Source organism: Dinoponera quadriceps, unplaced genomic scaffold (assembly GCF_001313825.1).
Source record: "Dinoponera quadriceps isolate SergipeBrazil2010 unplaced genomic scaffold, ASM131382v1 scaffold1070, whole genome shotgun sequence".
Classification (NCBI taxonomy): domain Eukaryota; kingdom Metazoa; phylum Arthropoda; class Insecta; order Hymenoptera; family Formicidae; genus Dinoponera; species Dinoponera quadriceps.
In genome coordinates, this window is record NW_014555341.1 from 1,254,599 (window position 1) to 1,281,144 (window position 26,546).

The 26,546-nt window shown below is 50.2% G+C and overlaps 1 protein-coding gene across 3 annotated transcripts in view; it reads left to right on the forward strand.

The window, feature by feature from the left end:
• The first annotated feature begins 259 nt into the window (after positions 1-259).
• Positions 260-26,546, forward strand: part of LOC106743931 (homeotic protein distal-less) — a 99,645-nt gene continuing 73,358 nt past the window's right edge. For 2 of the 3 annotated variants that reach the window (XM_014618281.1, XM_014618283.1), the window contains exons 1-2: positions 260-1,784; positions 10,554-10,777. In XM_014618281.1, the coding sequence (XP_014473767.1) occupies positions 1,277-1,784; positions 10,554-10,777 (732 nt within the window). In that variant the 5' untranslated portion in view covers positions 260-1,276. The remainder of the gene's footprint in view (positions 1,785-10,553; positions 10,778-26,546) is intronic. The other variant, XM_014618282.1, reaches the window with a different exon arrangement.

Genomic DNA, 26,546 nt, shown 5'->3' on the forward strand with positions numbered 1-26,546 from the left:
ACGCCCACGTAGGTACCATAATGGCCTCCACGAAGCCAATCGCCGTCGCTGACGTCACGCGCCGGTGGTAGGGGGAGACGCGGCGCGCCAATCGCGCGAGTGCGCGGTGCCCGCCACAGGCGTGGCCTTGAGTGGCGCCACCGCGGCGACTTTCAGAAACGGTGAATCGGGCTCCGGGGAGAGGCTCTGGCTTCATTATGTATCATTATACCGGTCCGCGCCGCGCGGTGTGCACTGCAGTTACTGGAACCAGGCGCGCGCGCGTGTGTGCTTTTCTCTCTTCTTCTACGCCCTGGCCGTCGTCGTCTTCTTCTTCTTCCCTACCTTCTTCGCCCGGCCGGTACGGTTTGCGTACACACCGAGCGTGCACGATACGCTCATCGGCTAAGTAATCGTGGCGCGGCGCGTGTAAAAAGCACACCGCCGTCGACGAGGAGGTACGCGGAGGACGCGCGTGTGGCACGGCGTGTGCAATTAAATCGAACGCGAGTGTCGGGATACGACGTAACAAATAATCGGTACTGGTCGAACAGAGAGCGAAACCGGGGAGGATTTCGGCCACCGTCGGCGCAGCGGGTGTCCGCGGACTATCAGCGCGACAGTGTTCGGTGAGGTCCGCCGAAGTGGCAGCAGCCGCTTCGCGTCGCAGTGACAGAGAGTGACGGTTGCAGCGCAAGGAGGAGCGACATGTCGACGACTCGGTTATGCGGTCGCGACGCGATCCCCTTTGGAAGCCGGGCCACGACGAGGTGACGCACGGCGACCGGACAGTAGCACCGCTCGGGGACTCTCATTGGGTCGGTACAGTGTTTCCGCGCCCGTTCCACGGTGAGGACTACGCGTGTGCAGTGGACGTGTGACAAGTGGTGCCTCGAACTGGGAGATAAAAACATCCGGACGGATACGTGCGACAGAGAGACCGAAAGTGAATATTCCGGCGCAGTGAGCCCGATCGAGACGGATCACGAGTGTGGATACTGAGGAACGGTGCGAGCCCGCGGTGCGGACTCCCGATGACGACTCGCCGCGTTCCGTCCACCTAGTCGCCGTGTGCTCGTGGCGAGCTCCCAAAATTCGGGCCCCATACGGAGCGCGGGCGGCGGCGACGACGTCGTCGGCGAGTTTGGCGGCTAGGGCCTTGGGCTGTGGCGGCGGCATCGACGTCGCGTCTAAAGTGGAGCGTCCGGGCAGCACGACGACGCTCAACTTCACGGATCTGGGGAGCCCATTCGGGGCGGGCGACCCCTGTCCGTCGAGTACCCCGACCCCGAACAGCATGTCGGGCGGCGGCGGACCGACCGGCGGCGGCGGTGGCGGCGGAGGCGGCGGCGGCGGTGCCGCCGGTACCGGTGGCGCCGGCTCCGACATGGAGCAGCATCTTCATCACGCCGGTCTCGGCTCGGTGACGCCCGGGCCACCCGGTGGCAACGGCGGCGACAGCACGACGTCCAGCACGCCGGTCTCCCAGAGCGGCAAGTCCGCCTTCATCGAGCTGCAGCACAACAACCTCTACAATCCCGCGAGCCTGCGCGGCGGTTATCCGGGCGGGCACAACGTGCCCGGCGCCCACCAGTTCTCGCACCAGGTCGGCTCGCTGGCGCACCAGGGCTCCGGGCCCGGCAGCGGCAATCAGCAGCACGCGGACGCGGGCTTCCCCAGTCCCAGGTCCGCGCTCGCCGGATATCCGTTCGCGCCCATGCACCAGCACAACGCCTACGGATATCACCTGGGATCGTACGCCCCCCAATGCCCCTCGCCGCCCAAGGACGGTGAGTACCCCAACTGTATGTATTCGCAGCCTTTTTTATTCCTACTCTTAGACGTATCTAGGTTACAATCCGGATCTCCGTTCCCCGGGCCCACTTGTGGAAACTGATCGCGCTCGTCGCCGACATCCCGCAGTGACGTTTGCGCGAGTGTACCCGCACGGAACGGAGATACCCATCGAAGGGCTCAAGGCGAGAATGCTGCGTGTGATTAGTGCGCGCCGTACAATTGGTGATGTCACAATTGCCGATGCCGCGATTAGTGATCCCTTTTCTTGTCGAGTTTTCGTCGGAAAAATGTCACGGTGTTGCTCGGATCTCTCACATTTTCCGGCCCGACCGTTGATCCGGCAACGACGAATCGGGAATTTCGATGCCGTCTTGAAAGAGAGAGACTCGAGAGATCGCCTCTTCCGAACCAGTTAAAACCAGATCAAATATTCACGCCTTGTGCCTTTTATTTCAAGAGTTAGACAAATAAGCTCTCTCGTACGCGCGTGCGCCTCTATTGTTAACCCGATACTCGGCCGACTTTGAGTTGGAAAAGCAAATATCGTGCCGGCGACGTAACATTTGTCAGGAATGATACGGTCACTTTGACGCGGAGCACAAATAAGACGGCGACAGGCATTTCCGGTAGGCCACTTGTATTTCACATCGCGACGACCGCTTTATTGTTACGGCTATATCGCCATGGCCGTAGGAGCTTTATTGCCGCTTACCGAGTAATCTTCGGCCGTACGAGCGGCCGACTTGTATCGTATCTTCATCCGTTCTTTCACCGTTGTGCATGAAAATTTAAGCCGCCTCGCTGCCGCGATTCGCTCGCGTCGTAGATGTTTCAACTCGGTGTCCCGACTAGCGAGTTTACATCGTTATTTCCTACGCACAACACTTTCCATCAAGTATGCGAGACCCTAACGCTTTGAGTTGCGAAACTCGGGAAACTTTTCGCACCACCACGTTTTCACTCGCTCCGAGTTTCTTCTACTTTTTTCTTTTCTTTTTCGAATCCTCAACAACGGGGAAAGGTAAACGAAAGAGATTTCCGAAGCAGCGAGTAGTCTCGCGGTACATTCTAACGGCACGATATTTTCGAAAAGAAATACAATGTATGACCGGGGAATCCCGAGGGGGGGGAGGGGGCGAAAGATTCACACGGAGGAAGACGAACAAAGGTGAATAAACAAACCGAGCGGAATAACTCGGAAAGCACTTTGCAGCGGCGGTCGCAGCGACGGGCAACTCGAAAATGTTCTCCTTCGGTCATGTCGCTCCTCCTTTCACGTGTTCCTTTATTCTCCCCGGAATCGCATCGGCACGTTATAATCGCGATTTTAGTCCCACTCGCGAAATCGCCAGTCAGCTAATTGCGATCATTATCGGACGCTCCTGGTTCGCGCCGCGGATCGCAGAATCGCCCGAGGCGTGTGTTCCGACCGCCGTCGCGCGGCTGCTCCCTGAATATTTCATCGCGGAAACATCGCCGGACAAAACTGCCTTAATTCGAGAACGGTCACTGCCGAGGTCCAGTTTCCCGTGACAAGATCAGCCGATCCGGAAGAATCCTCGCCGCGACAGGCGCTGAGCTCTCGCTCGTCGAGATTGTTTCACCTTCAACGACGCTACAAATTGCGTTATCGTTTGATCGCCGGGCCGCATGTTTCATGTGTCCCGACGCAGTTCCTACCGTTGGCAGTCCAAACACGACGACAGTACACACACACACACACACACACAGAATACACACACGTATCCAGGCGCATATCGCGGAATCGCGTGATCGAGATAACTTATTTCGCCCGAGGAAGTCCGCATGCCGTGAGGCTCCATGCGAGTGACATTCGCGTTGGCTTCTTGGTCGATCGCATTTTCAAATATAGTCCGAACACCGGCTGGAAATATCCCGGAGCGCGCGGCAACATTCGGCGAATAATTCATCGCGCGGCGGACACGCGCGCGCGCGCGCGAAGTATAGAACGAGGAAACTCCGTCGACGCGCTTAGGCAAACCGTTCGCAGGAGCATAGTCGCCACCGGGCGCACCGGCGACAGTTCGCTACCCTCCATCTGCGTTCCATGAATTCGTAACGGCACCCGTGTCCACCACCCCCGCGGCATCGCCGGCCGAGCTGAAGCTCCGGCGTATCTGCGTGTAATCTACCGCGCGACCCCCTCACCCTCCCCCTCGCATCAAGCGCGTAGGCAATTTTCGAGGCGGCACCTCTTACGGAAATTACCGGTGAGCACTCGAGGACGAGAGCCGCGCGGAAGGGTTCGGAAAAACTTCCACCGACGGGAAGAATCCGGGCGCGACGCAATTTCTGCTCGCGGCGCTCGCCGAACGGATGATCGGGCTCTCCGACGATCGCTCGTCAGGGGGTTGAATTCTCACGGAGGGTTGCGCTCTCTCGGAAACTCGGATGCGTTTTGCCCTTAAATTGACGGTCATTTTCCTCTACACATACCCACACACATATACACTCTCTCTCTTCCTCTCTCTCTCTCTCTCTCTCTCTCGCATACGCGGCTCGCTTTTCACACAAATCGTGCACCCCCGCGCCGCGAGCCGCGGGAAAACTTTGCCGAAGGGTTGGCATAACTTTAGTATTTCCATGGAAAAGTTTCACCCGGGATTCCGGTAGGGTCGGCGCGGTCGTACACCGTCGTGCATCGTCCGCGAAGTGGTCGTTAAAACTCGCCCGCGGTCTCCGGCGAGTTTTCTCTTTCTTTCTCTGCACGCGCGCGGAAGCGACGCGCGGCCGGTCGCAGAAAGTCAGTTACCACATTTCCTTTACGGTTTCCGAACGCACCCCGTGCCCGATGCCGGAAAATTTCGTTTTCCAGTGATACATTTTCCTATCGGACGCGTAGCGAAACTCGTCGAGAAAAGGTGTCGCAACCTTCTCGCGAGCGACCGTGTGTGAGCGAACGTCGCGGGAGAATCCGCCGCACGCAACAATGCGGGGTTAATCCCGGTCTTGCGCGCGTGTATGCGCGAGCTAATTCAATTAATTGAACGATAAATATGTAATTACAATTGGGGCCCGCCTAATTGCTGACGGACACGCCACTGTTTGTGCATTCCGCTCGGAGGATGACAGCAATTCCGTCATTTGTCCGTCCGAGCGGGACTCGCCGAGTTAAGTTGATCGGTCCAGAATGATTTTGATTAGCCGATTAAAATAACAGTGCGGGCGCTAATTGCGCAAAGTTTGCAGCGCGCGCGCGCGCTGTAACAAGCGCGCATTCACGCGCGATCGATTCGCGGCAGCGAATCTCATTCCTTTAAAGTCCCCAATTTGTCGTGTAATTGTGCGAAATTTCGCCGAAAGGAGAACCGTTCTGTGAATATTGCCGATTGCCGCGCACGGGGCGCGAATGAGGGATACGAACGAAGGCAGTGGCAGTGTCGTCTCTTCGGTGTCGATCTTGCCTGGCGGACAAGAATAAAGTAAGACACCGATAACACATAGGCGAATACCGAAAGGAAAAGTGCACGTAGGAAAGAATTTTGCTGGAACAGCAAAATGGCGACAGCGAAAAGTCTGGATGGGGAGAGGATTTGTTAAGAGTATTAATTTTGGACTGTGCCAACTGAATTTTATCGCAGTGGCGGCAACGTTTCGCTACGACGGCGAGGTTATTTTTCTTCGTGTAACAAATCTTGTTGCGCAGTTATTGCGTTAACAAGCAGTCTGCTGTTCCAGCGAAACTTTTTCTCCGTGTGCCGCATTGAAATAAATCACATTACTTCGTTGCTTCTCAGAAAATGTTTACTCGAATGTACTTTTTCCGCTGTATTCAAGAAACCGTCTACCTGATTCGGGTAAAATTTTCCAGGGGGTATTGGAGTAATTGTTAAGTTGAACGTAGCGCTTGGTTCTTTCAGTGCGGAGATGAGAACAAACAAACACTGTCGTTCCGTCAGAGGGAAAAATACAATCGGCGTTCTGGCCGAACAAAAACGGCAGTAGCCGGGCGTAGCCGAACAAAAGTGATTTGCAGTGAAGTCACTCGCGCTTTTCGCAGCCCGACATTCGCGAGGTCGATCTCTCGATCGCCGCGTGGTCACGCTTAGATAAGCCCGCACAAAACCCACAATGTTAAGAGCACATTAGGACGTTATCCAGCGCCATTTATCGGACAATCGGTGTCATCCGTCCTCGATAATGTCAACAAGTTTTGTCACCACTTCGACGTGCGTCGTCGCCGAGAGAGCCCCCGAACAACGAGGCCGCTACTTCGGGCAACGTTTCTTCGCAATCAACGCGCAGAAATCCGCGATCGTAACGTCGCTGCAATTACGAGTGTTTCCATGAAAATCAGTTCGTTCAGACATAGAAGTCGCGCGTCTCAACGCCGGCGTCGCGATTATCGCGGTTACTCGTGGCGTTAAATGCTCTTAGAGCGGAGTTCGACCAACGCTAATGAAGCTGTCCGAGATTATACGAGCGTCAGTGACGAGCCGCGAGAACGGCTAGAGAAGGGGTTGTCCGCGCAGGCCGTCAGGATCCGCTGTGTCCACGGCGCGCGCGTGTGTGTGTGTGTTCGCCGTCTTCGCGCACCCTCCGACCAATCTTATCGTCGCGACAAATGAACCGGCCATTAACCGGTTCGTCCTCCGCGTCGTACCCGTTGTCTTTCTGCCCTCCGAACGAACGGACGCGACCGAATCCAATTAGCAAGGGTCCCTTCGATGTCTCGCATCAGTCACTTGACCTGACGCCCGACCGCCGCCTGAATTAATCCGAAAAGGCCGAAAGACAATGCGTACCCCGGTACCCCCGAGTGATGGATTAGGTATTAAATGCTTGTTTTCACAAGGATTAGCCGGTACATCAACTTGGAAAGCACCGCCCGGTTCTTTCGGGTCTCGGTTCTTCCTCCACTCCCGTACTCACGATCGAATCCTGAGCCACTTCGGAGCAGTTTCGGACGGACGGATCTGCGCGGAGAGTCGCGGTTTTCTCCCCCACGGACGCATTTCAAGGCGCATCATTCGGATATCGTTCAGCGATCTCCGGTGATGCGGGTTTCCGAAGCAACTAAGAATATCGGGGTTCCGATAATCGGAAGAGAATGGAGAGAAATTCTCTTCGTTCTATGAAGAGGTGGAGAAACTCTTCCTCTTCTTCGGAGAGTTGCGTGAAATACAAACATTATCTCTGACGGTAAACATTAGGTCTACGAGGCCTGCACGCGTTTTCCTTCGCTTTTCCACGTTTTGCGCAAACGCTATATATCCCGCTCCTATTTCTCGGAAATAAAAAAGTTGGATCCATGAACACAGAAAATTACATGCCGCATTCAAATAAATATTACTTGCCTCAAGTATTTCATGCAAGTTTATATATCCACGAGTACATCATAAGTTCATCATAAGCGTCAAACTTATTCGAAATATATTCTGAATCCTAGTAAGTTTAAGTACTTTCAGTCGAGAATTCAGTCGTTAAATTAAAACACCAGAACGAAAACTTGACTTATTTCACTTATCTACTTGATTACTTATTTCAATTACCGATTTTAACTTTTCTCCGATAAAAGTTTATAATACTCTTGGAAAGAAACACTCTTCTTTTGAGTGATGATAAGCTTTTCTTATATTTACAATGAGTGTATTTTCATATTATTATCGGGCATATGTTCTTCGAGATAACTGTTACTTAAAAGAAGAAAAATACATTGAATAATTGCTTTTTTTTCGCAGTATAATAATTTTTTTACGGAAGATCGCCGCTAATGTCAGCCTGATTCATTGAGATAATTGATTTTCTGGCGGCGAACAGTCTGCAAAAACAATAAATCGAAATCAATTCATAAACTTAATAAACGTAAGTAATTCAAAAAATTCAAACATCACGATTTTTACAATTGTTCCCGCGATGTCGGCCTGAGGAACTTATACTGTTGTCAAAATCGCGGATGTCACTCTCGAGACTAGACAGTATCAAACAACGCGCGACAAAAGCCAAATATTATTTCCAAATCAAGAGCGCAAGTGAGCCCTCAGTTCTCTCTATCTCTGGTTCAGTTGATAAACTGAATTCTGACGTAATCAGAGACGCGAAATTTCGCATGGTCGCCATAGATCAGCTCTTATCCGAGAATTGTGGGTCAGATAACTCGAGGTCCGATCACCCCACCGACTTGGTTACGAAATCCCCCCGATCGCAGCCTCCGGTCCGCAGAAAAGAGCATTTTCGTTTCCAGTTACGCCGGAACACAAAAAGGAATTCAAGGAGCTTTTTCATCATTGCTCGCGCGCAGTGTGGTAGCGCGATGTGGAAATATAAGATGTCGGTTCAGCGACAATGTTAGACAGGTTCTGTTAAGTCCAGCCTAGGGCAGAGACGGACACCTTGTAATTTTGAGTTCTTTGGATTGAGAGCCGCGCGCCTACCGTGTGATTATCAACGTCGCATTAATCGCTCGGTAGGCTTATTATCATACGTTCGGTTCGGTTTGATTACGCGACTCCAAAGAACCTTCAGCGATGCGAGGCGGCGGCGGCGGCCGTGTACGCGCGTGCACCGCCGCAAAGTAGCACTTTGCGGCAGTTTCTGCCGCGGCGTGCACTTTGCATACGCCTCGGTGTTAACAACCATAACCCTATCCTATCCCTCGCAGCGTGAGCTCTCTCGGAGCTGAACAGCGCGAGAGAAAAGTGCGCCCATAAAGCAGCGGTCTTTTCACGCGCGTCCGCGCGCGCGTGCAGGGTTGCTCGCTCTACCCCCGCTCGACATCGCGTCGCCTTAACCGGCTGTAATTAACAACGGGAGCTCGTAATCTCGCCGCTAACGCCTCTATAAAATTTATTGCCCGCCATGTTACGCGCCGATGCACCGCGCGACAGCGTTAACTATCACCGGTCGCGGGTAAAAACGCGGCCGATAAAGGGAATAATCAATGACGAGATATATCCATGCGTCGTGTCGATGACAATTTATGGGCCACGGTTACTCCTTCGCATCTTCCTGCCTCCTCCTCTTCTATCTAACATCTTTTCGAGCCCGACGCTAGTTGCATTCATTACCGCGCGAGAAATTCCTGATACGAATAGATACGGCCGAGCAATGTTCGCCGTATGCAGATATTACATGGCTTATTTTACATATCGTCGTCGGTTTTGAAATATTTTCAATCAAGAAATGCAGAACAAAATTACAATATATCGCCGTTGTAATCTGTTGCTTTCATATCGCGAGACTTATTTACGCGAAAGAGGTCTTTCACGCCGATTTGAAAGATCGCGCGCGCGCGCTCGGGGATCGCCTCGGGATTTTACACGGGGAAGGTAAAAACACGAGCGCAAACACGCGATTGCATCGCCGTGACGCCGATGTAACCCGGCGGTGAGGTTTATGGAGGATCATTATTGTCTCTTTTATGCGCGATCAAAGTCTCCCCGTTGATTCTCCATCGATCCGCGTTTCGTCAATCCCCTTTCGCTCGCCGACGAGGTGTGACACGCTCATGTATAAATCACGAAGAATCACACGCGTGTGAGCTCGCCCGCCGGCTCGTCGTAAATTACGCTAATTAATAGTCGAGCTAATTGTTGCGGCGAAGGGGAGGGAGGGGGCGGCGGAAGGCTCCCGCTTCAAGTTGGCGCGTCGCTTCGCTTCGCGTCGCCTCGCTAATTTGCGGCGTCTCTCGATATCTCAGTTTGTTCGGCCCGATGTTGATCGCGCGTCTTTGTGCTATTTCACGCGAGACGAATGAAAAATCAGTCAACAAAACGCGCCTGTCGTCTATATAACACACAAAAATGCATGTGTACGCGCGCGCACGGGCTCTCTTCTCTCTCTCTCTCTCTCTCCCGGGAAGGACGCGAGCGCGCGTCTCCCCGATGAAAACACGCAACATCGTAATCGCAATATAAAAATAATGAAACAGATTCCGCGGAAGATAGGCGACGCTGGCGCGATGCGCGCCTCTATCAGACCTACGTTACTTCATTGCATCGCTCTAAGATTGATATATGGCTCCATAATTAATTACCGCGCAGTTAACACACCACCGTAGGGCTTTCTCTCTCTCCCGGCGCAACGAGGGCACACATTTTCTACATTGTGCTAATTATCACAATACATTGTACGCATCGAATAATGCATTTGTCTTATCAGATAATTGCCCGCGCGCATAAAATATTCCGAAGTATTTGTTTTTATTTCGATGCTCTTTTTTCCCGGTTCTTCGAAAAAAAAAAAAATGAAGAAAAAGAAAAGAAACCGGCCGCGTCACTTCCGTTAATTTCGACTCCATGAGACTCTTAGCGCACGCTTCATTAAGCACCTTTTACTTTTCGCACGGATTCCGGTGTAAGACTCTTCCGATCTGAAGAGTAACTTGCAATTAGCCGTGTAATGTGCGATGACGCTTCGTCGTGAAAATGAGAACCGTAAAGGATAATCATAATCAATGTGCAACGCTTCGCTATTATGTCAGTTTCTTACATTGATTACGATTATAGCTATAGCTGTTGATCCGATGTCTTTTTCGGGGAAAGAAATCTAATTTCTTCCTTTTATATTTATCATATCGAGACTGCTCGTACTTTCTCATATCGCGTCATTTTGGTAAAGTTCTGCCTCCCTCGTTATCGCAAGCTCATCGATGCCAACGATATCACGAGAATGGATGAGCTTCCCCGCTCGTCGCGACATCGCCCGCGACGGTTTCTGAAAATGCGGGTTAGGTTTTAGTTGAATTTATTTTTAGTTCGTACGCGAGCAGTGACGAGGATTCTGAAAGTTGATGTTAGGGTGGTGCATGTTCGCAGACCTCTCGCCATTGGGTGATAAAGGCGGAAGCCTCGTCGACGAACTCGGCGGCGGCGGCGGCGGTTCCCTCAGGAACGGCAAGGGCAAGAAAATGAGGAAACCGAGGACGATTTACAGCAGCCTGCAATTGCAGCAGCTCAACAGGCGGTTCCAGAGAACGCAATACCTCGCGCTACCAGAGAGAGCAGAGCTCGCGGCTAGTCTCGGACTCACGCAAACACAGGTCAGTTCTAATCGACAACATTGAGACCGGCAAAGTAGAATGACGAGAAACTTCCCATGACAAAGTCCTGCAACGATAACGCTCATATTACTTGGTGGGAGCGACAGGCGTATTAATGACATAAATAGACTATGATAAACGGTTAAGAAGGAAAAGAAAGAAAACGTCTAGATGTCAAGTGTTCGCGAGCTACCAACGCAGACATTAGACGAGTCTACTTCAACTATTCAAGGAACGGTTTTATAAACTGATGATTGAAAACGTTCAAATCCTATTGGATTTATTTATTTTTAAACTTAACCTGTATTTAATTGCGCTAATAAATCATGCAGAGTGCTTGTAAGACTTTTTCTTAAACTTCGACCGGTTAAAGAATGTCGTATCGGTATAACGATAAATATACCGAGAATTATTGGACAAATTCTTCCTCGTTCGACTTTAGGCTTTAATATTTTAATTTGATCAGATACGGTGGTCACCTTGTATATCTATTCGGAAACGTGAAAATTATTACAATACATTTGGGTGTGCGGCGTGTCTCACGATAGGAAAATTTGTTTCTCATGACAACCTGATTTCGGCAGGAATTCGAATTTAAATTTCAGATTCGTAAGCAGCCTAATCGCCTGCATAGAACAGTGCCAGCGGTACGGCCGAAGGATAAAATGCCTGTTATATATATATATATATATTCCCGCGAATGTGTGAGAAACAGGTTCCTCGCTGCCCGATACGCATTATCAGGAAATACCGTCGGAAAGAACCTTTCGAACCTCGTGAGGCAATGAATTCCGCGTGCGACGAATAATAACGCGTCGCGTTAAAAGTTCGTTGTTGCCAATTGATCGCGCGTCTCGGCGAGTTCGAAATTTTCAGTCGAAATGGCGAATCGCGGGCGACGCACTTTCTCGATCAACGTCACGCACGGATCTAGTTGCGCGTCCGGTCCAGGGTAATAGGATCCCCGATGGACGGCATCTGTCAGCATTATCGGCACAAATGACTTTACTAAATCACCGATTCGCCACGCCCTGGACGTCGGGGATAGGGTTGCCGTCCAGTGTCCAGTGTACCGATAGAGGGAAAGAGAGCGAGAGGCAAGTTTACGCGGACTAACGAGGTGGCCATAAATTTTCTCCCGGCGATCGCGAGGTTTCGCGCGCGCGGGCTTTTCACACGGGCGGGAGCTTTATACGCTCGTCGGCGAAAAACTTTCCGCCAATTATCCGCCCTACGGGTCTCCAATTAACGATTTATTAGGAAGCTTGAGCTACACGGTCGGAAACTAATTGGGTCTGACCTCCTTGTCCGCCATCGGTCGCTCGGGACATGACAATTTACCGACGATCCGAAAACTGAGGCGACAATTGAAACGCGAAAACCCACTGAAATGTGTTCGAGTCGGCTCGCGCGCGATTTCACATATTCAATGATCGTTTGTTGGTAAACAGCGGAACGCCGTAATGACTTAAGTGGCCGGTATTTCGATCGAATTGCGACTCCCCCGGCGAAATGGCAAGCTTTTTCGTACAAAATTACCGCGTTTCGCTCTCCGATACGAGAGATGAAGCAATTTTCGCGGTTGCTCTTTGTACGTCTCTCACCCTTCGAAGAAGAAGTGCACAATCGTAGCGCGTATGGTGCAGCGCGTAACTGCGTATCGCATAATCACGGGATAACTGGCTGTCGTAGCTAGTTGATGCCGTTGCAGGGGGTCCCGGACCGGATAATTTCATTAGTCGGAGCACCGCAGGAGTTGCTCTCCCTCCGTGAGCGAATGAATCGAGCACAACGCAACCTGATGAGCAACCGCCATCAGGTTGTTTACTAAACATCTCCGCTCGAAGTCAGCGGTAGCCGCTCGGTAGTCGAAAATTAAAATAATCATCCCTTGGAAAATCCTCCGTCTTCCGTCTTCTCTTCCACGCTCTTCGCGGCGTACTTCTCGTTACTCGAACATTGTTGTACAAAATAACGGTGCAAACTGAGGAAAATGAAGATTTGTCACGAGTAAATTTCCCCCGTAACGATCCCCAATTTGTAGATCTCTCCAAGAGTTAGGAAAGAAGAAAAAATGCTTCGATAGATTCGTTGGATTTTTACATTAGACACCGGCGTGAAGCGTACCGAGATTTTACAAAACGAGGGGAATGACTTATATCTTCAGCTAGAGAGAGAGAGAGACTCTCCGCGCGCTACGTAACGAAGAACGTTCGCCGCGCGATCGGCGCAGCTCTTCAGGGGGCACCGTGCATAATCAGTAATCGCCCAATCAAGGCGCGTTCGAGCAAGCGCCTCTGCCTCTGCACTCTTGGCCCTGCTACCGTCGCGTTGGCTTTCTTGTCATCGCCACCAACATGGCGCCTTAGCCTTCAGACTCTTCCATCTTCTCTTCTTTCCTCGTCCCCTCCCTTCCCCACGTCACGACAACCAAGTCGTCCCCCCGGCAATCTCCCCTCGCATTTCCCCACCGAGTCTCCCCATTCTCCTTCTTCTCTTCCTCGTTTCCTTCAGCCTCAGATGAGCAAGAGCGAAAGAGCGGTGCGGGGAGGGGAGGGGAGTGGTGAGGATCGAGGTGAGGCCACGCATCTCTTTTTCTCCGGGACTTCAATTTGAGGACGTGGTAGCGTTCGTGCCGCCGGTGTACACGAGGTACGCGAAGAGAGTTCGAGCAAACCAGAGGGGGGGGGGGAGCAGGGAGTACTTGCACACGCGAAGTACATGGACACACGCTCTCGATCGCGCGCGGATACGTATACGTAGGGACGTGGGCACCAACACGCCCGTCTGCGTTCCTGCCACGTACCTTGGGCGTGGTGCTTCCTTTTTCTTCCTCCTCGCCGCGGTTAACGTGCCCGATCTCTCCTCATTGGCCCCGGGAATGCGAACACGTCGAAGCGAGATTCGAAAGTCGCGGGAGGGAAGCGCGAGGACGCGACGTGAATTCGAAATCCGACTGTGCCGCTCCACCACGGGATGCGGAGTTAGCGTCCCTTCGTAGCTTTTGCAACTTCGGAGACAGTCGAGCTGATTCGAGACGTGGAAACTTACGAATAAGACGCGCCAAGGCATGTGCAAAATCGATTAAAGGAAGGAGAGAGCGATGTGTCCATATTCGTATCGGGACTCTCCCGATTGTGCGTATATCAATTGTTCGCGGACCAATCGGAGCTGGTAGTTAGGTTTCATCGGTTTCGTATTTCGTATTTCGCGTTTGGCATTCTAAGCGACCGTCTAATATCGAATTTGACTTTTCCCATATGAAAGTTCCGGAACGAGGGTTGACTGTTATTGTTGCTACTAGTAATAGTAGTGAAAGCGGGTCGATCCGCCGGACACTCTAATCATGCGTAGAATTATACGGCCCACTGTTTCTTTCGGCGCTTCTCCTTATTGGTTGGGTTACACGATCAAACCACACGTTAATCGGATTCTCAAGTTGGAGGAACTAACGGATCAGGATTTTGAATCTCTTAAGAAAGGATGATGCACACAGTTCGGCACGAACGTTGTCTTCTTTAACGGACGGTTCAGATACGAACCGATTGCTACGGGGTAACTTCAATTTTGTCCGCGTGGCTCAACGTACCACAAATTCCGCACGATTCACACAGACAACAATGAACCGAGTGACACACCGCACAAATTCCTAATCGAATTATTCGCGCACGTGATACCCGATCCACACTGCTACCTATGTTTTGATGAAAAATTAATCGTTTTACCGTGATACCCTGCAATCAGATCTGCGCTCAGTTTCGCGGGAAGTCAAACGCCAACTGTCCGAAATGGCTGAGAGGTTGGGAGGGATTCTGGAAGCTTTCCTCTCAAAGCTCATCCATATTACTTAGCGAATCGGTGGGAATTATCACGCTAAATGGACAAATTCTCACAATATTGAAAACAAATGTTTGCAAAGCACATATTCAGCTCCGCTCTTGCTTGGAAACTTTCACGTAAAAAGTCGTATGCGGCGTTAATTAAATGCGGAGTACGATGTAGAACTGATTTCGATGAATATCTTCTCGCGATCTGTGATCGTGGTTTTTGAATTTTCGAACGGAAAGAAATTACGCGTCAAAAAAGCTGGCGCAAAACGCGTTCAAGGTCCTCGGAGATCTAACCACCGTCACGTAGCCGGATAGCACGCGATACAGCTTCGCGGAAAAGTGCCGCACACAACATCATCGAAAACGCCGCTCATGCAAGTAGATGAACGCGCGAGTAACTATTATTCATGCATGAATGCTCGCACGAACGCAAGAGTAGCGTACATCGCTCGCCACCGTTCATCGTTGTCTCAACGTCGGAATATTCGCACAAGAACCGCGGAGAGAGAAAAATAATATTAACAAATTGACATAGCAAAAGCTGCGTGATATATAAACTACAAAAAGCTGTAAGTCAGATTTTCGCAAAATTCCAATCTACAGTCAGTCTTATTTAGTTCGAGTTGATTTGCAATCGAAATTTTGCAATTATAAAGCAATCTGTATCATCTACAATTAGAAAGAGATCAAAGTATATGATTATAGTATTAGATATTGATATTCTTATAATCTTTCATTATAAAATGGCTTTTCCTCCGTTCCAGAATACCGATATATATCGATGTTATTAATTTTTGCTGGTATATAAGTCTAAACAATTTCTAATTAGATTTTGTAAAGAGAAATATAATATTCGTTCGAAATACTCTCTTAAATCGTCAAAAAGCCTACGTTTACTTAATAAAAAGCAAGTAGCTTCCAAATGGTTCGATCCCTTGATTTCTGTAGTCCGAGATTGAACACACCATCGTATCACAGAATATTTTATGAAAATCTCTAGTTTGTTGCGCAGAAAATTGCTAAACATACTATAGCGAAAATCAGATGAGACAAGAAGCGGCATTGGATTCCGAAGGCCTCTGTATCGACCGGATCAGTCTCAGGCAAGCAAAAGAGAGAAGCGGATTAGCCCAGATCGTGTTCCCCAGATCTATCTAGTCTCTGACCAATCTTTCGTCTCTCTCTTTCTCTCTGCTCCAACTAAAATTATTACACGGTTTTTCTCCCTTTTTCTGACTACTGCCGCAACCACGACTTGCGAAACGTTCCGTCGTCCTCGTCTTCATAGCGGACGTCGATCCGCCGATAACTGTGTGTCTCCGTTCGGTGCGAGTATCTCCACCTTTCCCTCGTCCACCTTTCCCGCACATTTATCAGCGTCCATTTATCTATCTATCAGTGTGGTTACTGTACACACATACACATATACGTACACCGACGGCCAATAAGCCTTTCGTTCCGTTATCAGACCAGATATGTTAGATAGCGGGCATAGTTTCTCGCCGGGGAGAACAATGAATCGGATAATTAATCACGGGCGTATGGTGTATCGGATCACGAGGGTCACCGTCGGCCCTGCAATAAATCGTTGAATTTATGAAAGTGTTATTTATTGAATAAATGCGGCGAAGCACGAAACGGCGCGGGCAATTTATTTTATATAGGAGCGACCGATGTGTATGCGATGTCAGTCTACATCCCGATGCGCTTTAAGCTTACCTCATATATTCCTAAATTTCTCACCGCCCGAGTGATATTCGTCTCTTACCTGTTATTTATTGATTTTCGCGATTTTTGCATCAGCTGATTTTGCCTTTTATTTTCCCGAGGCATCCTCTATCCCGCTCTACACTAATTACTGAACATTCGAACATCCGGGGATTTACATAATAACCGGGTACTCAAGTATCCGGGAAATACCCAGAAGACACGGGTATCCCGATGTTGGCAAGACTATTGTACAGTTTTCATCGGTGAACGTGATTATATTTTTTGTATATATCTGTAAAAATTAATAAAAAAAAAAAAATAGGAAAAGCTTGAGCCGGTCGCGAAATGCGCAAGCTTCGACGAGCAGAAAGAAGACGCGGATGGTTATTGGGAATTTATGAAATTTATCAGCGATCAGAAAGCTATAGCGATCTCTCGTGCCGTTATTAGAGCAGATGCGGAAGATAGTGGAATCAATTTCTCCTCGAGAAACAATGAGCCGAATAATTGATGACTCCGTCGGCCCGATCGTATAAATCATCGAACGAAAAGTTAGCTTCAGCGGTGAAACGATATCGCAGGACGTTAAATAAGAGCGGTATTTAAAAGTGTTGATATGTTTGAACAAGTATTTTCCAAGATACGTAGGCAGCAATTTCCATCGGGGCCGCGGACTACGTAAGCAGCTATAAGTTAATTGGTTCCTTAATTAATTAAGCGTTCTAATAAGGTAAGTGTCAACAGTACTCGCGCACATAAGTGCGAAATCATTGGAGTCACCAGGGAATTTAAGCTCGCCGGCAAGAATCGATAACAGTGCGGAACAACTTCGTTATTTAATGGCTTTTCGGAACTCGGAAAAATAACGTACTTCACATCGCCGTGTAAACTTTTTAATCGAGATTTACAAAGTTCGGCGGAAGGTTTGGCTGCGTGTTTGACGCGTCGTGAAGTTCGCCCAGGTGAAAACCCACCGGTCTCTGTGTGTCTCTCCCTTTCGCCCTTCCTCTCTTTCGTTCAAGTTAATTAAAACACTTTTCGTCCGCGCTTCACGCCTGTAAAACCAGATAGAAAGGGAGAAGTTGAATATATCGCGGGCAACGCGTGTTTAAATGGTGACAAATAAACACGATGAGAAACATGAAAATAGTCATCAGCGCGCATAGAAATGGACGTAATAATTACACGGGGTCAATTAGTTGTCGCAATTCTCATAGTTTAAAGAGACTACCGACATATTGCTCGGTATTGAGACCTCATCATTCCGCTTGAGATCCGACCTCTAGAATGGTCGAGAGAAAATGCGCTAGTTCTGCAACATCCTCTAATATATTCAGCCTTACTTTTTACGCATATTCCGTTTAGTAATATTTATTTTCCGACAGGTCTTGGCCCAGAGTAATAAATCTATTTCTTTTGCTTTTTTCTTTCCCTTTCTCTCTCTCTCTCTCTCTAGATCTCTCTTGTTCACTCTCTCGATCTCTTCGCGTTCTAACCGACTAACCGGCATTGATCCTGCTTATCGCGAAATTATCTCATCGGCCGGTTTGTGCGTGTCAAGATAGGGATGTGTCCATCGCGCGATCTGCTTCGCGCACGCACGCGGGCCCATCAGCCCACCCCCGCCATTATCGACATGTACAATAAAACTAATAGAAGTTCGAGCGACATGTCGCTATCGGCTTGTATCTGTCGATCGCCGTCCACCGGCTACAAATGGGAAAGTTTCACGGCACACGCAATCCTCCCGATGCGGCATACACAACTTATTATTCTAATGATTCGCGTGCGCCTAAACATATGCGTCACGATTTCTTCATGAATTATCCCGCCGAAAAGCATTATGCAATAAATCTCGCGCACGCGCGTGTAACTCCGGACAATCCGTGTTGACAAATACTCAGCGAACGAGCGAGTGTATTCGCAAGAGTAAATTTCCTTGCGTTATTCTTCATATGTATATTTCTTTATACGTGTGTATTCTTTATATGTACATTTTGAAAAATTATGCTAGTTAGCGGTAGCGTATGTAGTAACTCGATATGAGAAGAACTCAATACACATATTTGAATTTTCTTCAATTTGCACGGGAAAAAGTCATTGCCGGGCGTGGCAAATTTTATGCTGTCGCATAAATCGTCACACAATCGACACACAAAATCCGTCAGTTAATACGTAGACAGCAATACGACTTGTTAATCGCCATTCGCTGGACATATTTTGCGGAATCAAATTGGTAAGTGTAGGAAAGCATTTGGTTCGAACAGCAAATAAGGTGTCCTAACTTCCAATTCACTCGGCAGAATATTTTCTACTCCCGGCCGACAAGGCTGTTTCTGCTCTAACCGCAAACAATTCGTTAAATTCGATTGTGCCAACGGAATTTCATCGCTGTCACAACGAACGTGCGCTGTAACAACGATGTGGCTTCGCTGCACACAGCAAAAATGATTTTTCTCCGTGTGATTAATCAGGCGGGTACGACTTATGAAGATCACGGATTCTCAAAGGCAAATCGCATCGTGAAGCATTAGTTAGGAACTAGTCCGCGTAGAAAATGTCAAATTCCAACTCGTGTTACAGCAGAAAGAAAAACACTGTTTATCGATGCGTTGGATTGACTCGGTTTCTCGGAAAGCACGCACATTAATTTCTTGCGGTGGCGTACCAAGAAACTTCCCTTCGGGTGGTAGGGAAGCTAAGTAACGTTTTGCCGCAGGACTATGACTGATCGGCGCGACTACCGTACGACGATTTTTTCCGCGCGCCGTCGCTGCTCGGTACGATCAGTTATCGGGAATATACATACCTCCAGCCATTCTTTAGATCGATATCGGATCCGGTGCTGCCAGTTTTTCTAAGTTTGCACGAAATCTCCCGGGGTATTTCGCGCGTGTCATTCACATCTGACGCAAGCACGCCGCGCGATATCAGGCTGATTTCTTGCCCGATATAATTAATAGCGTCAAACGCGGCGTGGACAGCAAGAATCCACCAAAGCCGTGTCGAATCGCAATTATATAGACGATAACACGTGCGTCGCAAAAGAAATTATCCTTGGATTATAACCAGTAAAATCTATTAAGTGCGAAACTATAGTCGCATTTCTTCGTATATCCGGCAGCGAGTTTCTTCTTTTTTTTTTCCAACTTCCATCATTTTCCGTCACTTTCGCCTTTGTACGGCTGACGACGCGAGCGCGACAGGGTTTATTGATTATTTCTCTAATACGTGCCGGAGACAATGGAAATGCGAGTCACGACCTCGGTGCATTCAACGAAAACTCGTGTCAACCTGTCGACGTACGTTCGTCGCGATGGCGATGCTGGAGGCCGTGTCTGCACGCTTCCCGTTGTTGCTGCTAATTATAGCGGGAAACATCATGAAATTGATATTTAGTTGGTGCACAAATATTTAATGAGATCGTAATTATATAAATATCTTCTCCTACGACTGGAAGGGACCGCACCGTGAACATAAGTACGATCACGAGAATTGTGCCTCCGTGCAAAAGTAGCGCCTGATCTTATAGTATTTTCATGCCCACCGCGCGTACCTCGGTTTGATAAGGCACAGACAATCGCTGAGAGATGGTGCTTTTGACTAGTGAAAAGTCCACGTGACAGCGGCATATTATCCGCTACGAAAGGAGAAAGGAAAAGAAACCGAACGAAGTACCGGAAACTCGTCCCTTTTTACGCAGCGACGTCTCATCTCGGCTCTGCCTCCTCGTGACGTTTCTCTATCATGCAAACGGAGGCTAATAATTATTTTCACGCACTGGCTCATACATGTATCCACGTTCGTGGGACGATGGCGTGCATCGTGATACCTCCCACGGCGCTTCAAATGCCAATAATTACACAGTTCGACGTTTGCAGAAACAACGCGCCGAGTTGCGATTCCGTTACACACGTGGACTTAGTGTGAGCGAAACCTCCGCATGAGGGGGGAAAAAAAGGGGGGAAAAAATAAGGACGCGAGAAGCCGAAGGGTTCTCATAGATCGTGATTTCTTCGACACGATTTGCGTCTCCTAAGCGATTCCCGTGCTCTTTCTTGCTGCCCGTTACTCGCCGCGTTATCCTCCTTCCACGAAGCCGTGTAAGGATACGTGTAACGGATCGTTATGCCTTTTAATGACACGTGTTCCGTTGAAATTATGGCACCTAACACTACGCATTTAAACGCGATATAGCCAAGGCGTTACGCGTGAAATGCGTGACAGTCGGTGGTAAAAATATAGAGCTCAAGTTTAGAAAATAGAGATATTAAAAGCGCGATACATGAACATGGGCGGGGTGGGAGAAGAAAAGAAAATGATCTTATCTTTAAGGGGATAATGGAATCGTTACCTTGTTCGCGTTACCAACTGAATGCCATTTATTTTGCGGATTATTTTTAGTATCAATCGCACAGAATTACACAAGTTTTTGCACGATAAAACTTTCGAAGGTTCAACTTACGACGAAGCAAATTGTCCTTTCCATCGACTCTTTTGCTCACCACGGCATACGCAGCTGTCAATGTTGCAGCGCAGTTCTCAATATATTATGACGCAACGTGTGTTAAACACATCTTCTTCTTCATTTACTACGCCACCGAAGATACGTATTAAAACAACCTCCCAAAAAAATCACCGTTCTCTAAGAGAGCGGATATTTTTCATGTCGGAGATTTCTCAAACATCCGTGCGGGGAAGAAAGCGTCCTTGAGGAGAATCGCGCCGGTGAGTCCCTCGAGAAGAGAACCACGGCCGAGCATAGAAGAATTCGCGCAAAACAGGCTCGAGGGGTTTCGAGCGGCGGGAGCGCGGCCTTCCTTCCTCCCTTGTGCGAGGAATCCCTTCGCGGCGTAGAGAACTCTGTGCCTCGCCACCCCGCCCCCGCTCGTGCTTTCCCCCGTCGAGATCTTTCAGGAAGATCACCGGCGGCGCACGCTGCGCTTCGTTCGGCACTGGTTCGCACCTGACTTCACCGCGCTGACGCCGCCACGGTCCGCATCGTGGATGATGCCCGCAACGTCGTTGAATACCAGCGCACCAGCGAATCCGTAGGGAGAAAAGGACGAGAAAGACGGGGTGAGGAGGGGGGGGGAGAGAAAGAGAGAGAGTGGGTGGTGAAGAAGAAATAAGGGAGGGGGCAACACCCTCCGCGGGGCGGTAAGAGCGGTTCAGCCGAAGCAGCTTGAAGTGCGCGCACACACTCGCCGACGCGCTCGCGCGCGCACACACACATGCACGCATTATTTCAATGTTGGCAGTAATGCCTGTTATTAAGCGATGATAATGATTGGTATTATCGCTGGTTGGGAGCAGGACTGGTAGCAGCGGATATAAATCATCGTTACTTCCTCCTCGCTGGCAGCGCCCGGGCTCCGCCGCGGCGCCGCGCCGCGCCGCACCACGCTCGCCTCTCCATGCCAAGAAGCTGTAAATAACCTGGCGAGTCGCGCCGACGTTCGCACTTGCCAGGAGGCGATTTCGGAGGGGGCCGCAGCGCGGCGTACCATTTCGCTTGACAACTCCGAGCTGGCCCAGTTTTCTAGAACGAGGCGCGCTGCACGACTCCGAGAGCCGGAAGTGCCGCGCGGCTTCCGCTCCAAAACACGCATGTTGCTCGCCGCTCGGACTTCATTCGTATCGGCGGAGTTGGCTTAGCGGGACATCAAACGCTCTCGGCATCGGGCCTCGAAAAGTGTGCGTGGAATCCCGCACAGTTCTTTCCCTCTCTCTCTCTCTCTCTCTCTCTTCTGCCGTTCCTGCTCCCGTTCCCTCCTCTCGGCGATAAATCACGAATCTTCGCCGGCCGTAAAAACCACCCTGGGTTCCCACAACGAAACCGAAGAGACACTCGAGGCAGTCGGCCATCAGCACGCTCTCGCCGCCGCTCTCGCTGTTTCTCGCGAGGTCGTCACGCGATCGATCGCTCCGTCGGATTCTCGATCGTCTCCGCGGATATCCACGCGCTCGTCGTGGAAGGCCGGCTGACGGGAGCGACGACAATTCCCATGAATCTTCGCACCGGCGGAACCGGCGACGGCCGGGAACCGCCGGTGTTCCCTCGATTTCCCTCCCAGCCTTTCCTCCCTTTTTCCTCCTCCTCCTTCTCCTCCTTCTCCTTCCTCCTCTTCCTGCTCCACCTCCTCCGGCTCCTCACTCCCCCCCCCCCCCCCCCCCCCCCCCCCCCCCCCCCCCCNTTCGGCGCCGACGATCGAATTCACGATACCCGCGTCCCTCGATTCCCAGAACGAGACGAGGAGCGCGAGAAGAGTTCCATCAGGACGGTACGTCTGCGTCGATCCTCCTCGATTCTCTGCGCGTGTGCGTGCGCCACGTCGGTTTCTCTCTCGTCTAGGTTAAGTTTAGGCTTAGGTGGAGGGCCCCTGCGCGCGCGTACGTAACCTAACGGTAAGGTCGACGTCGGAGGAACGGTGGAGCGAAGGTAGACGGGGGGAAGCGGCGAGGCACGCCCACGCGTATCTCGATCTAATAAATCCAACATTTCGCCGGTAAATCCGAACCCTCTTGTACCAGTCGTGCATAGCCGTGGAGAAGATGGGGTGTGCAACGGGGAGGGCAGACACGCGGCCCGTCTCATCCGACAGTACCTTGTCGTGACGATCTTTAATTTTTGCCTCGACCTGTGGAGTTTTATTTGCGAGCTCCGGTTAACGCGCGTCCGCCGTTAGGACTTTACCAGCCTATCAGAAGTCCATTTTTCGATGCGCGTGTCATGCGCCGCATCTTTCTAAATATCCGACTGATTTATCGCCCACCTCCCCCCCCCCCGTTATAAGTGATATAAGTCTCTTAATCGTGCGGAGGGACTTTGCGCCTCTCTGGGAGACTTGAGAAACAGGTCTTCGATGTTGCTCGGCCAACGTGTACGCGTCGAAAGCGTGCGTAGCCTGGCGTGGCGGACATTTTAGTCAAACTTTCAAACGATGAGTAAACAACCATGGTAATTACATTCCACTTTAAACTCCGCACAGCCCCGGTGACTAGTTTATTATCCCCATACCTTCTCTCTATAGTAGCCTCCTCATCGCGAGCGCTCGGAGGGAAAGAAACGCCACGCGGTACCGTCACGATGCAATAAATCGGCATTGCAATAATTACAACCTTTCGACCGCGCGGTTGGCCGCAACAATGTCGTAGAGCTTTCTGTTTGCTCAAGCTGCATCTTAAATACTGCGACAAGCGTGTCTGATGGGACCCACCAAGACGACAGTGCGACCACTCGCTCGCTCGGTCTTTCGCAGAAAACCGAAGCGTGCGGAGAGCCGACGGAGAAAGAGAGAGAGAGAGAGAGAGAGTCGCTCTCGTGATACGAAAACTATAATTTGCCGGGATTTCTCTCTTTCCCCGCGAAGAGAACCGTCGTGCGACCTACGTGCCACGAGACCCGCCACGTTCGGGCTACTTTATGCCCGTGATGTGGATTCCGCGAATCCAAACGGACTGGGGGACCGGGAGAGAGAGAGAGAGAGAGACTCTCGCGCGAGAACTCGTCGGTCCCGCGAGCGGATAACGAGGCGTCCCAGTTCGAAACTCTCTCGCGCTTCGCACGCGAGCGTCCGGCCCGAGTATCACCTCGCGCTTGCCTCTACAACTTCGTGGAAACGCGATGGTCCGAGGAGGCACGAGAAAGTCGGAGGAGGACAGGAGGAGGCGCAAGAAGCTTCGTGTCAGGATCGGTGGGAACACTTACGGGGAAGTCCTAACGACGGCGTAACGATCGAATTATGCGTTTCGCACGATACACTCCGAGAAACCGCCCCGCTTGTGATCGGCGGGACATGGGAACGCGTGTGCACGCGTGCATCGTTCTTCCTCCTCGGCGGTGTTCCCTTTAGTGACGTTTGTTCGAACACTCGGATTTACCTGCGGACTTCTCGCAAGACCCGACACCGTGAAATGGAGAGGGAACGGGATAACCCTATTGTCTAAAGATGAGTAGCGCTCGCTTTTACAAGCGACGTTTCATCCTGAACTCTCATCTGCTCACTCGGGAGAATGGAATAACCCGGTGTATACGTTTCACGTGTTTTTCTTATCGTGCGGCCATCATCCGTGTGATACACACCGGGTCTTAGAGGTATTGATTTATTGACGTGTTCTTTCTATAGTTACCGGAGTATGTAGCGGTGATGTGTCAATATCTAGGTACTAGGGTACTCTCTGGTACTATCTGAGTAACCAAGTCTTTCGGATGTTACCTTTGGGTTTCTATCAGCCTGTGTTGTTTCACGATACTTTTAGTATCCGAATACACGGCCTATACAGCGCGAATGTTCAAAAGACATTCCGGAGACACCCCGAAATGTTGGAATATCCCTGGGACCACTACGGGAGGCAATAATCGCAAGCCTGAGCATAAGGTAAATTAAATTACCCGGATACAGAAACTGCTCGGTACTTTGTATCGACAGTTCTGGTGCTTAGAGAAGCAATGTGATGGTTCATTTGCCATCCTAAATCATGCGATGGGCAACTGCGTAAAGGAAAAATGAAATTAACCGTGGGCGAAACGCTAAACCGAGAATCATTCTCCGTACGCAACGCTTATTCATGCGCAGACAACGGCGCACCCGACGCACCCTGAGAGACATGAAGGTTCCCGTCGGAGGTTACCGAACTTCGCGGTGGCCGGCAAAAACTGAGGAATTTGCAAAAATGAACAATTATAGGAATCCAGAGTAGTCGTCCCGGGTGCCTTCTATCTCCTTCTCTCGTTCCTTCTTCGCAGTATGCTCTCAGCCCTAGTCCACATCGCCGGCAGTGGGCACCACGCAGGGAGGAGGACGGGAGGAAGGACGCATGCGCGGGCCGTTTGATGTGGCGGCGTCCCCGCACTTTTGCTCTCTCGGGTTTCTTACCGTCGCCTTCCTACCTTCTTCCCTCCACTCTGGCTCGCACACCGCGACAGCCACGGCCGGCCCTTTCGGTATTCGTTTGTTTCATGGCGGCTCCCTTCGTACCCGTCGACGATCCTTCTCTCTTTCTATCCCTCTCTCTCTCTCTCTCTCTTCCCCCCTTCATCATCTCTTTCTCTCTCTTTCTCTCGATCTCCTTTTGCCTTCTCCGGACGAGCTCGCACTCTCTTCAACGTCTTCTTTCCCTCCATTGCCGAGCTTCGGGGTCCTACGTACAGCGTAGTTGCGGCATTGCTCCGGGCCCGGGCATCGTTTTACAACCTTGTCCAGCCTTCGTGGCGAAGTATGGACCTCCAAGGTGCTCACCTAGCTTTCGTCCATCCAGTGGATATTTCGACGACCGTTGTACATAACGTTTCTATTAGGTATCTCATGCTAAGGCTGTCCGTACAAACGGAGTAGTTTCTACCCGGATATCGAGGATATCCATTCCGTACTCAAATTCGCAGGTACTATCCGAATACTCGGGTATTAACCGAAATAATCGAGTACCCGGGTGCTCGGAATCAAGAATATCCATCAGCTTCAGATTCGGCCTCTTGTTTTTCCGAGACGCTTTACCACAGATCTACATCGATCGCGGTGTTTAAATAGCAGGATAATGTACTAAATATCCGGGTACTCGGGAAATATCCGAGATATATAAATATTTAGGTAATAGTTAATATCCGGTCACCTGAATATTAACGTCAATACTTTGTGCATATGTGAAATTTATAAATATATTGGTAGATTTAAACTCCTTGCTTTTCATCCCGGAGTCGATGTAACATCAGAATGAGTCTACAGGCTGATCCATATTGTAAATAGCATTAGATGCATATAGGTTACCTTTTTTTTTTTTCGTAACAGTATCAGGCACGATCTCCACTGCGAATAACAGAGCATAGATTACGCAATTTCACTGCGTGACGTTGAATTTAACCGTGAGAATTTCCGCGAGGCGAGACCAGGCGCGGCCTTGATCGATCAACCGTATTGATCATTTATATCACCGACGCTCCTCCTTTCTCGCTACAACAGCATATCGGAGTAAGTGATTAAAAAATCAGACTCTTCCATCTAGTATAGTCAACTACCGAGTTGATATCGACCTCCCGCTAAGTATGAAAGCAAAGCTGGGAGAAAGAAAGGCACGACCGAAGTGGCGGCAAAACGACGAAAATCACGTAACAGAGAAGAGAATCAAATACTCGGGAAAAGAACTCTCAGGGACGCACAGTGGTCCTCAGGTAGAGTCCGCGGTTCGATTGTAAGAACAGAGAGAGTGTTCCATCGACCTCTCTCTCGCTC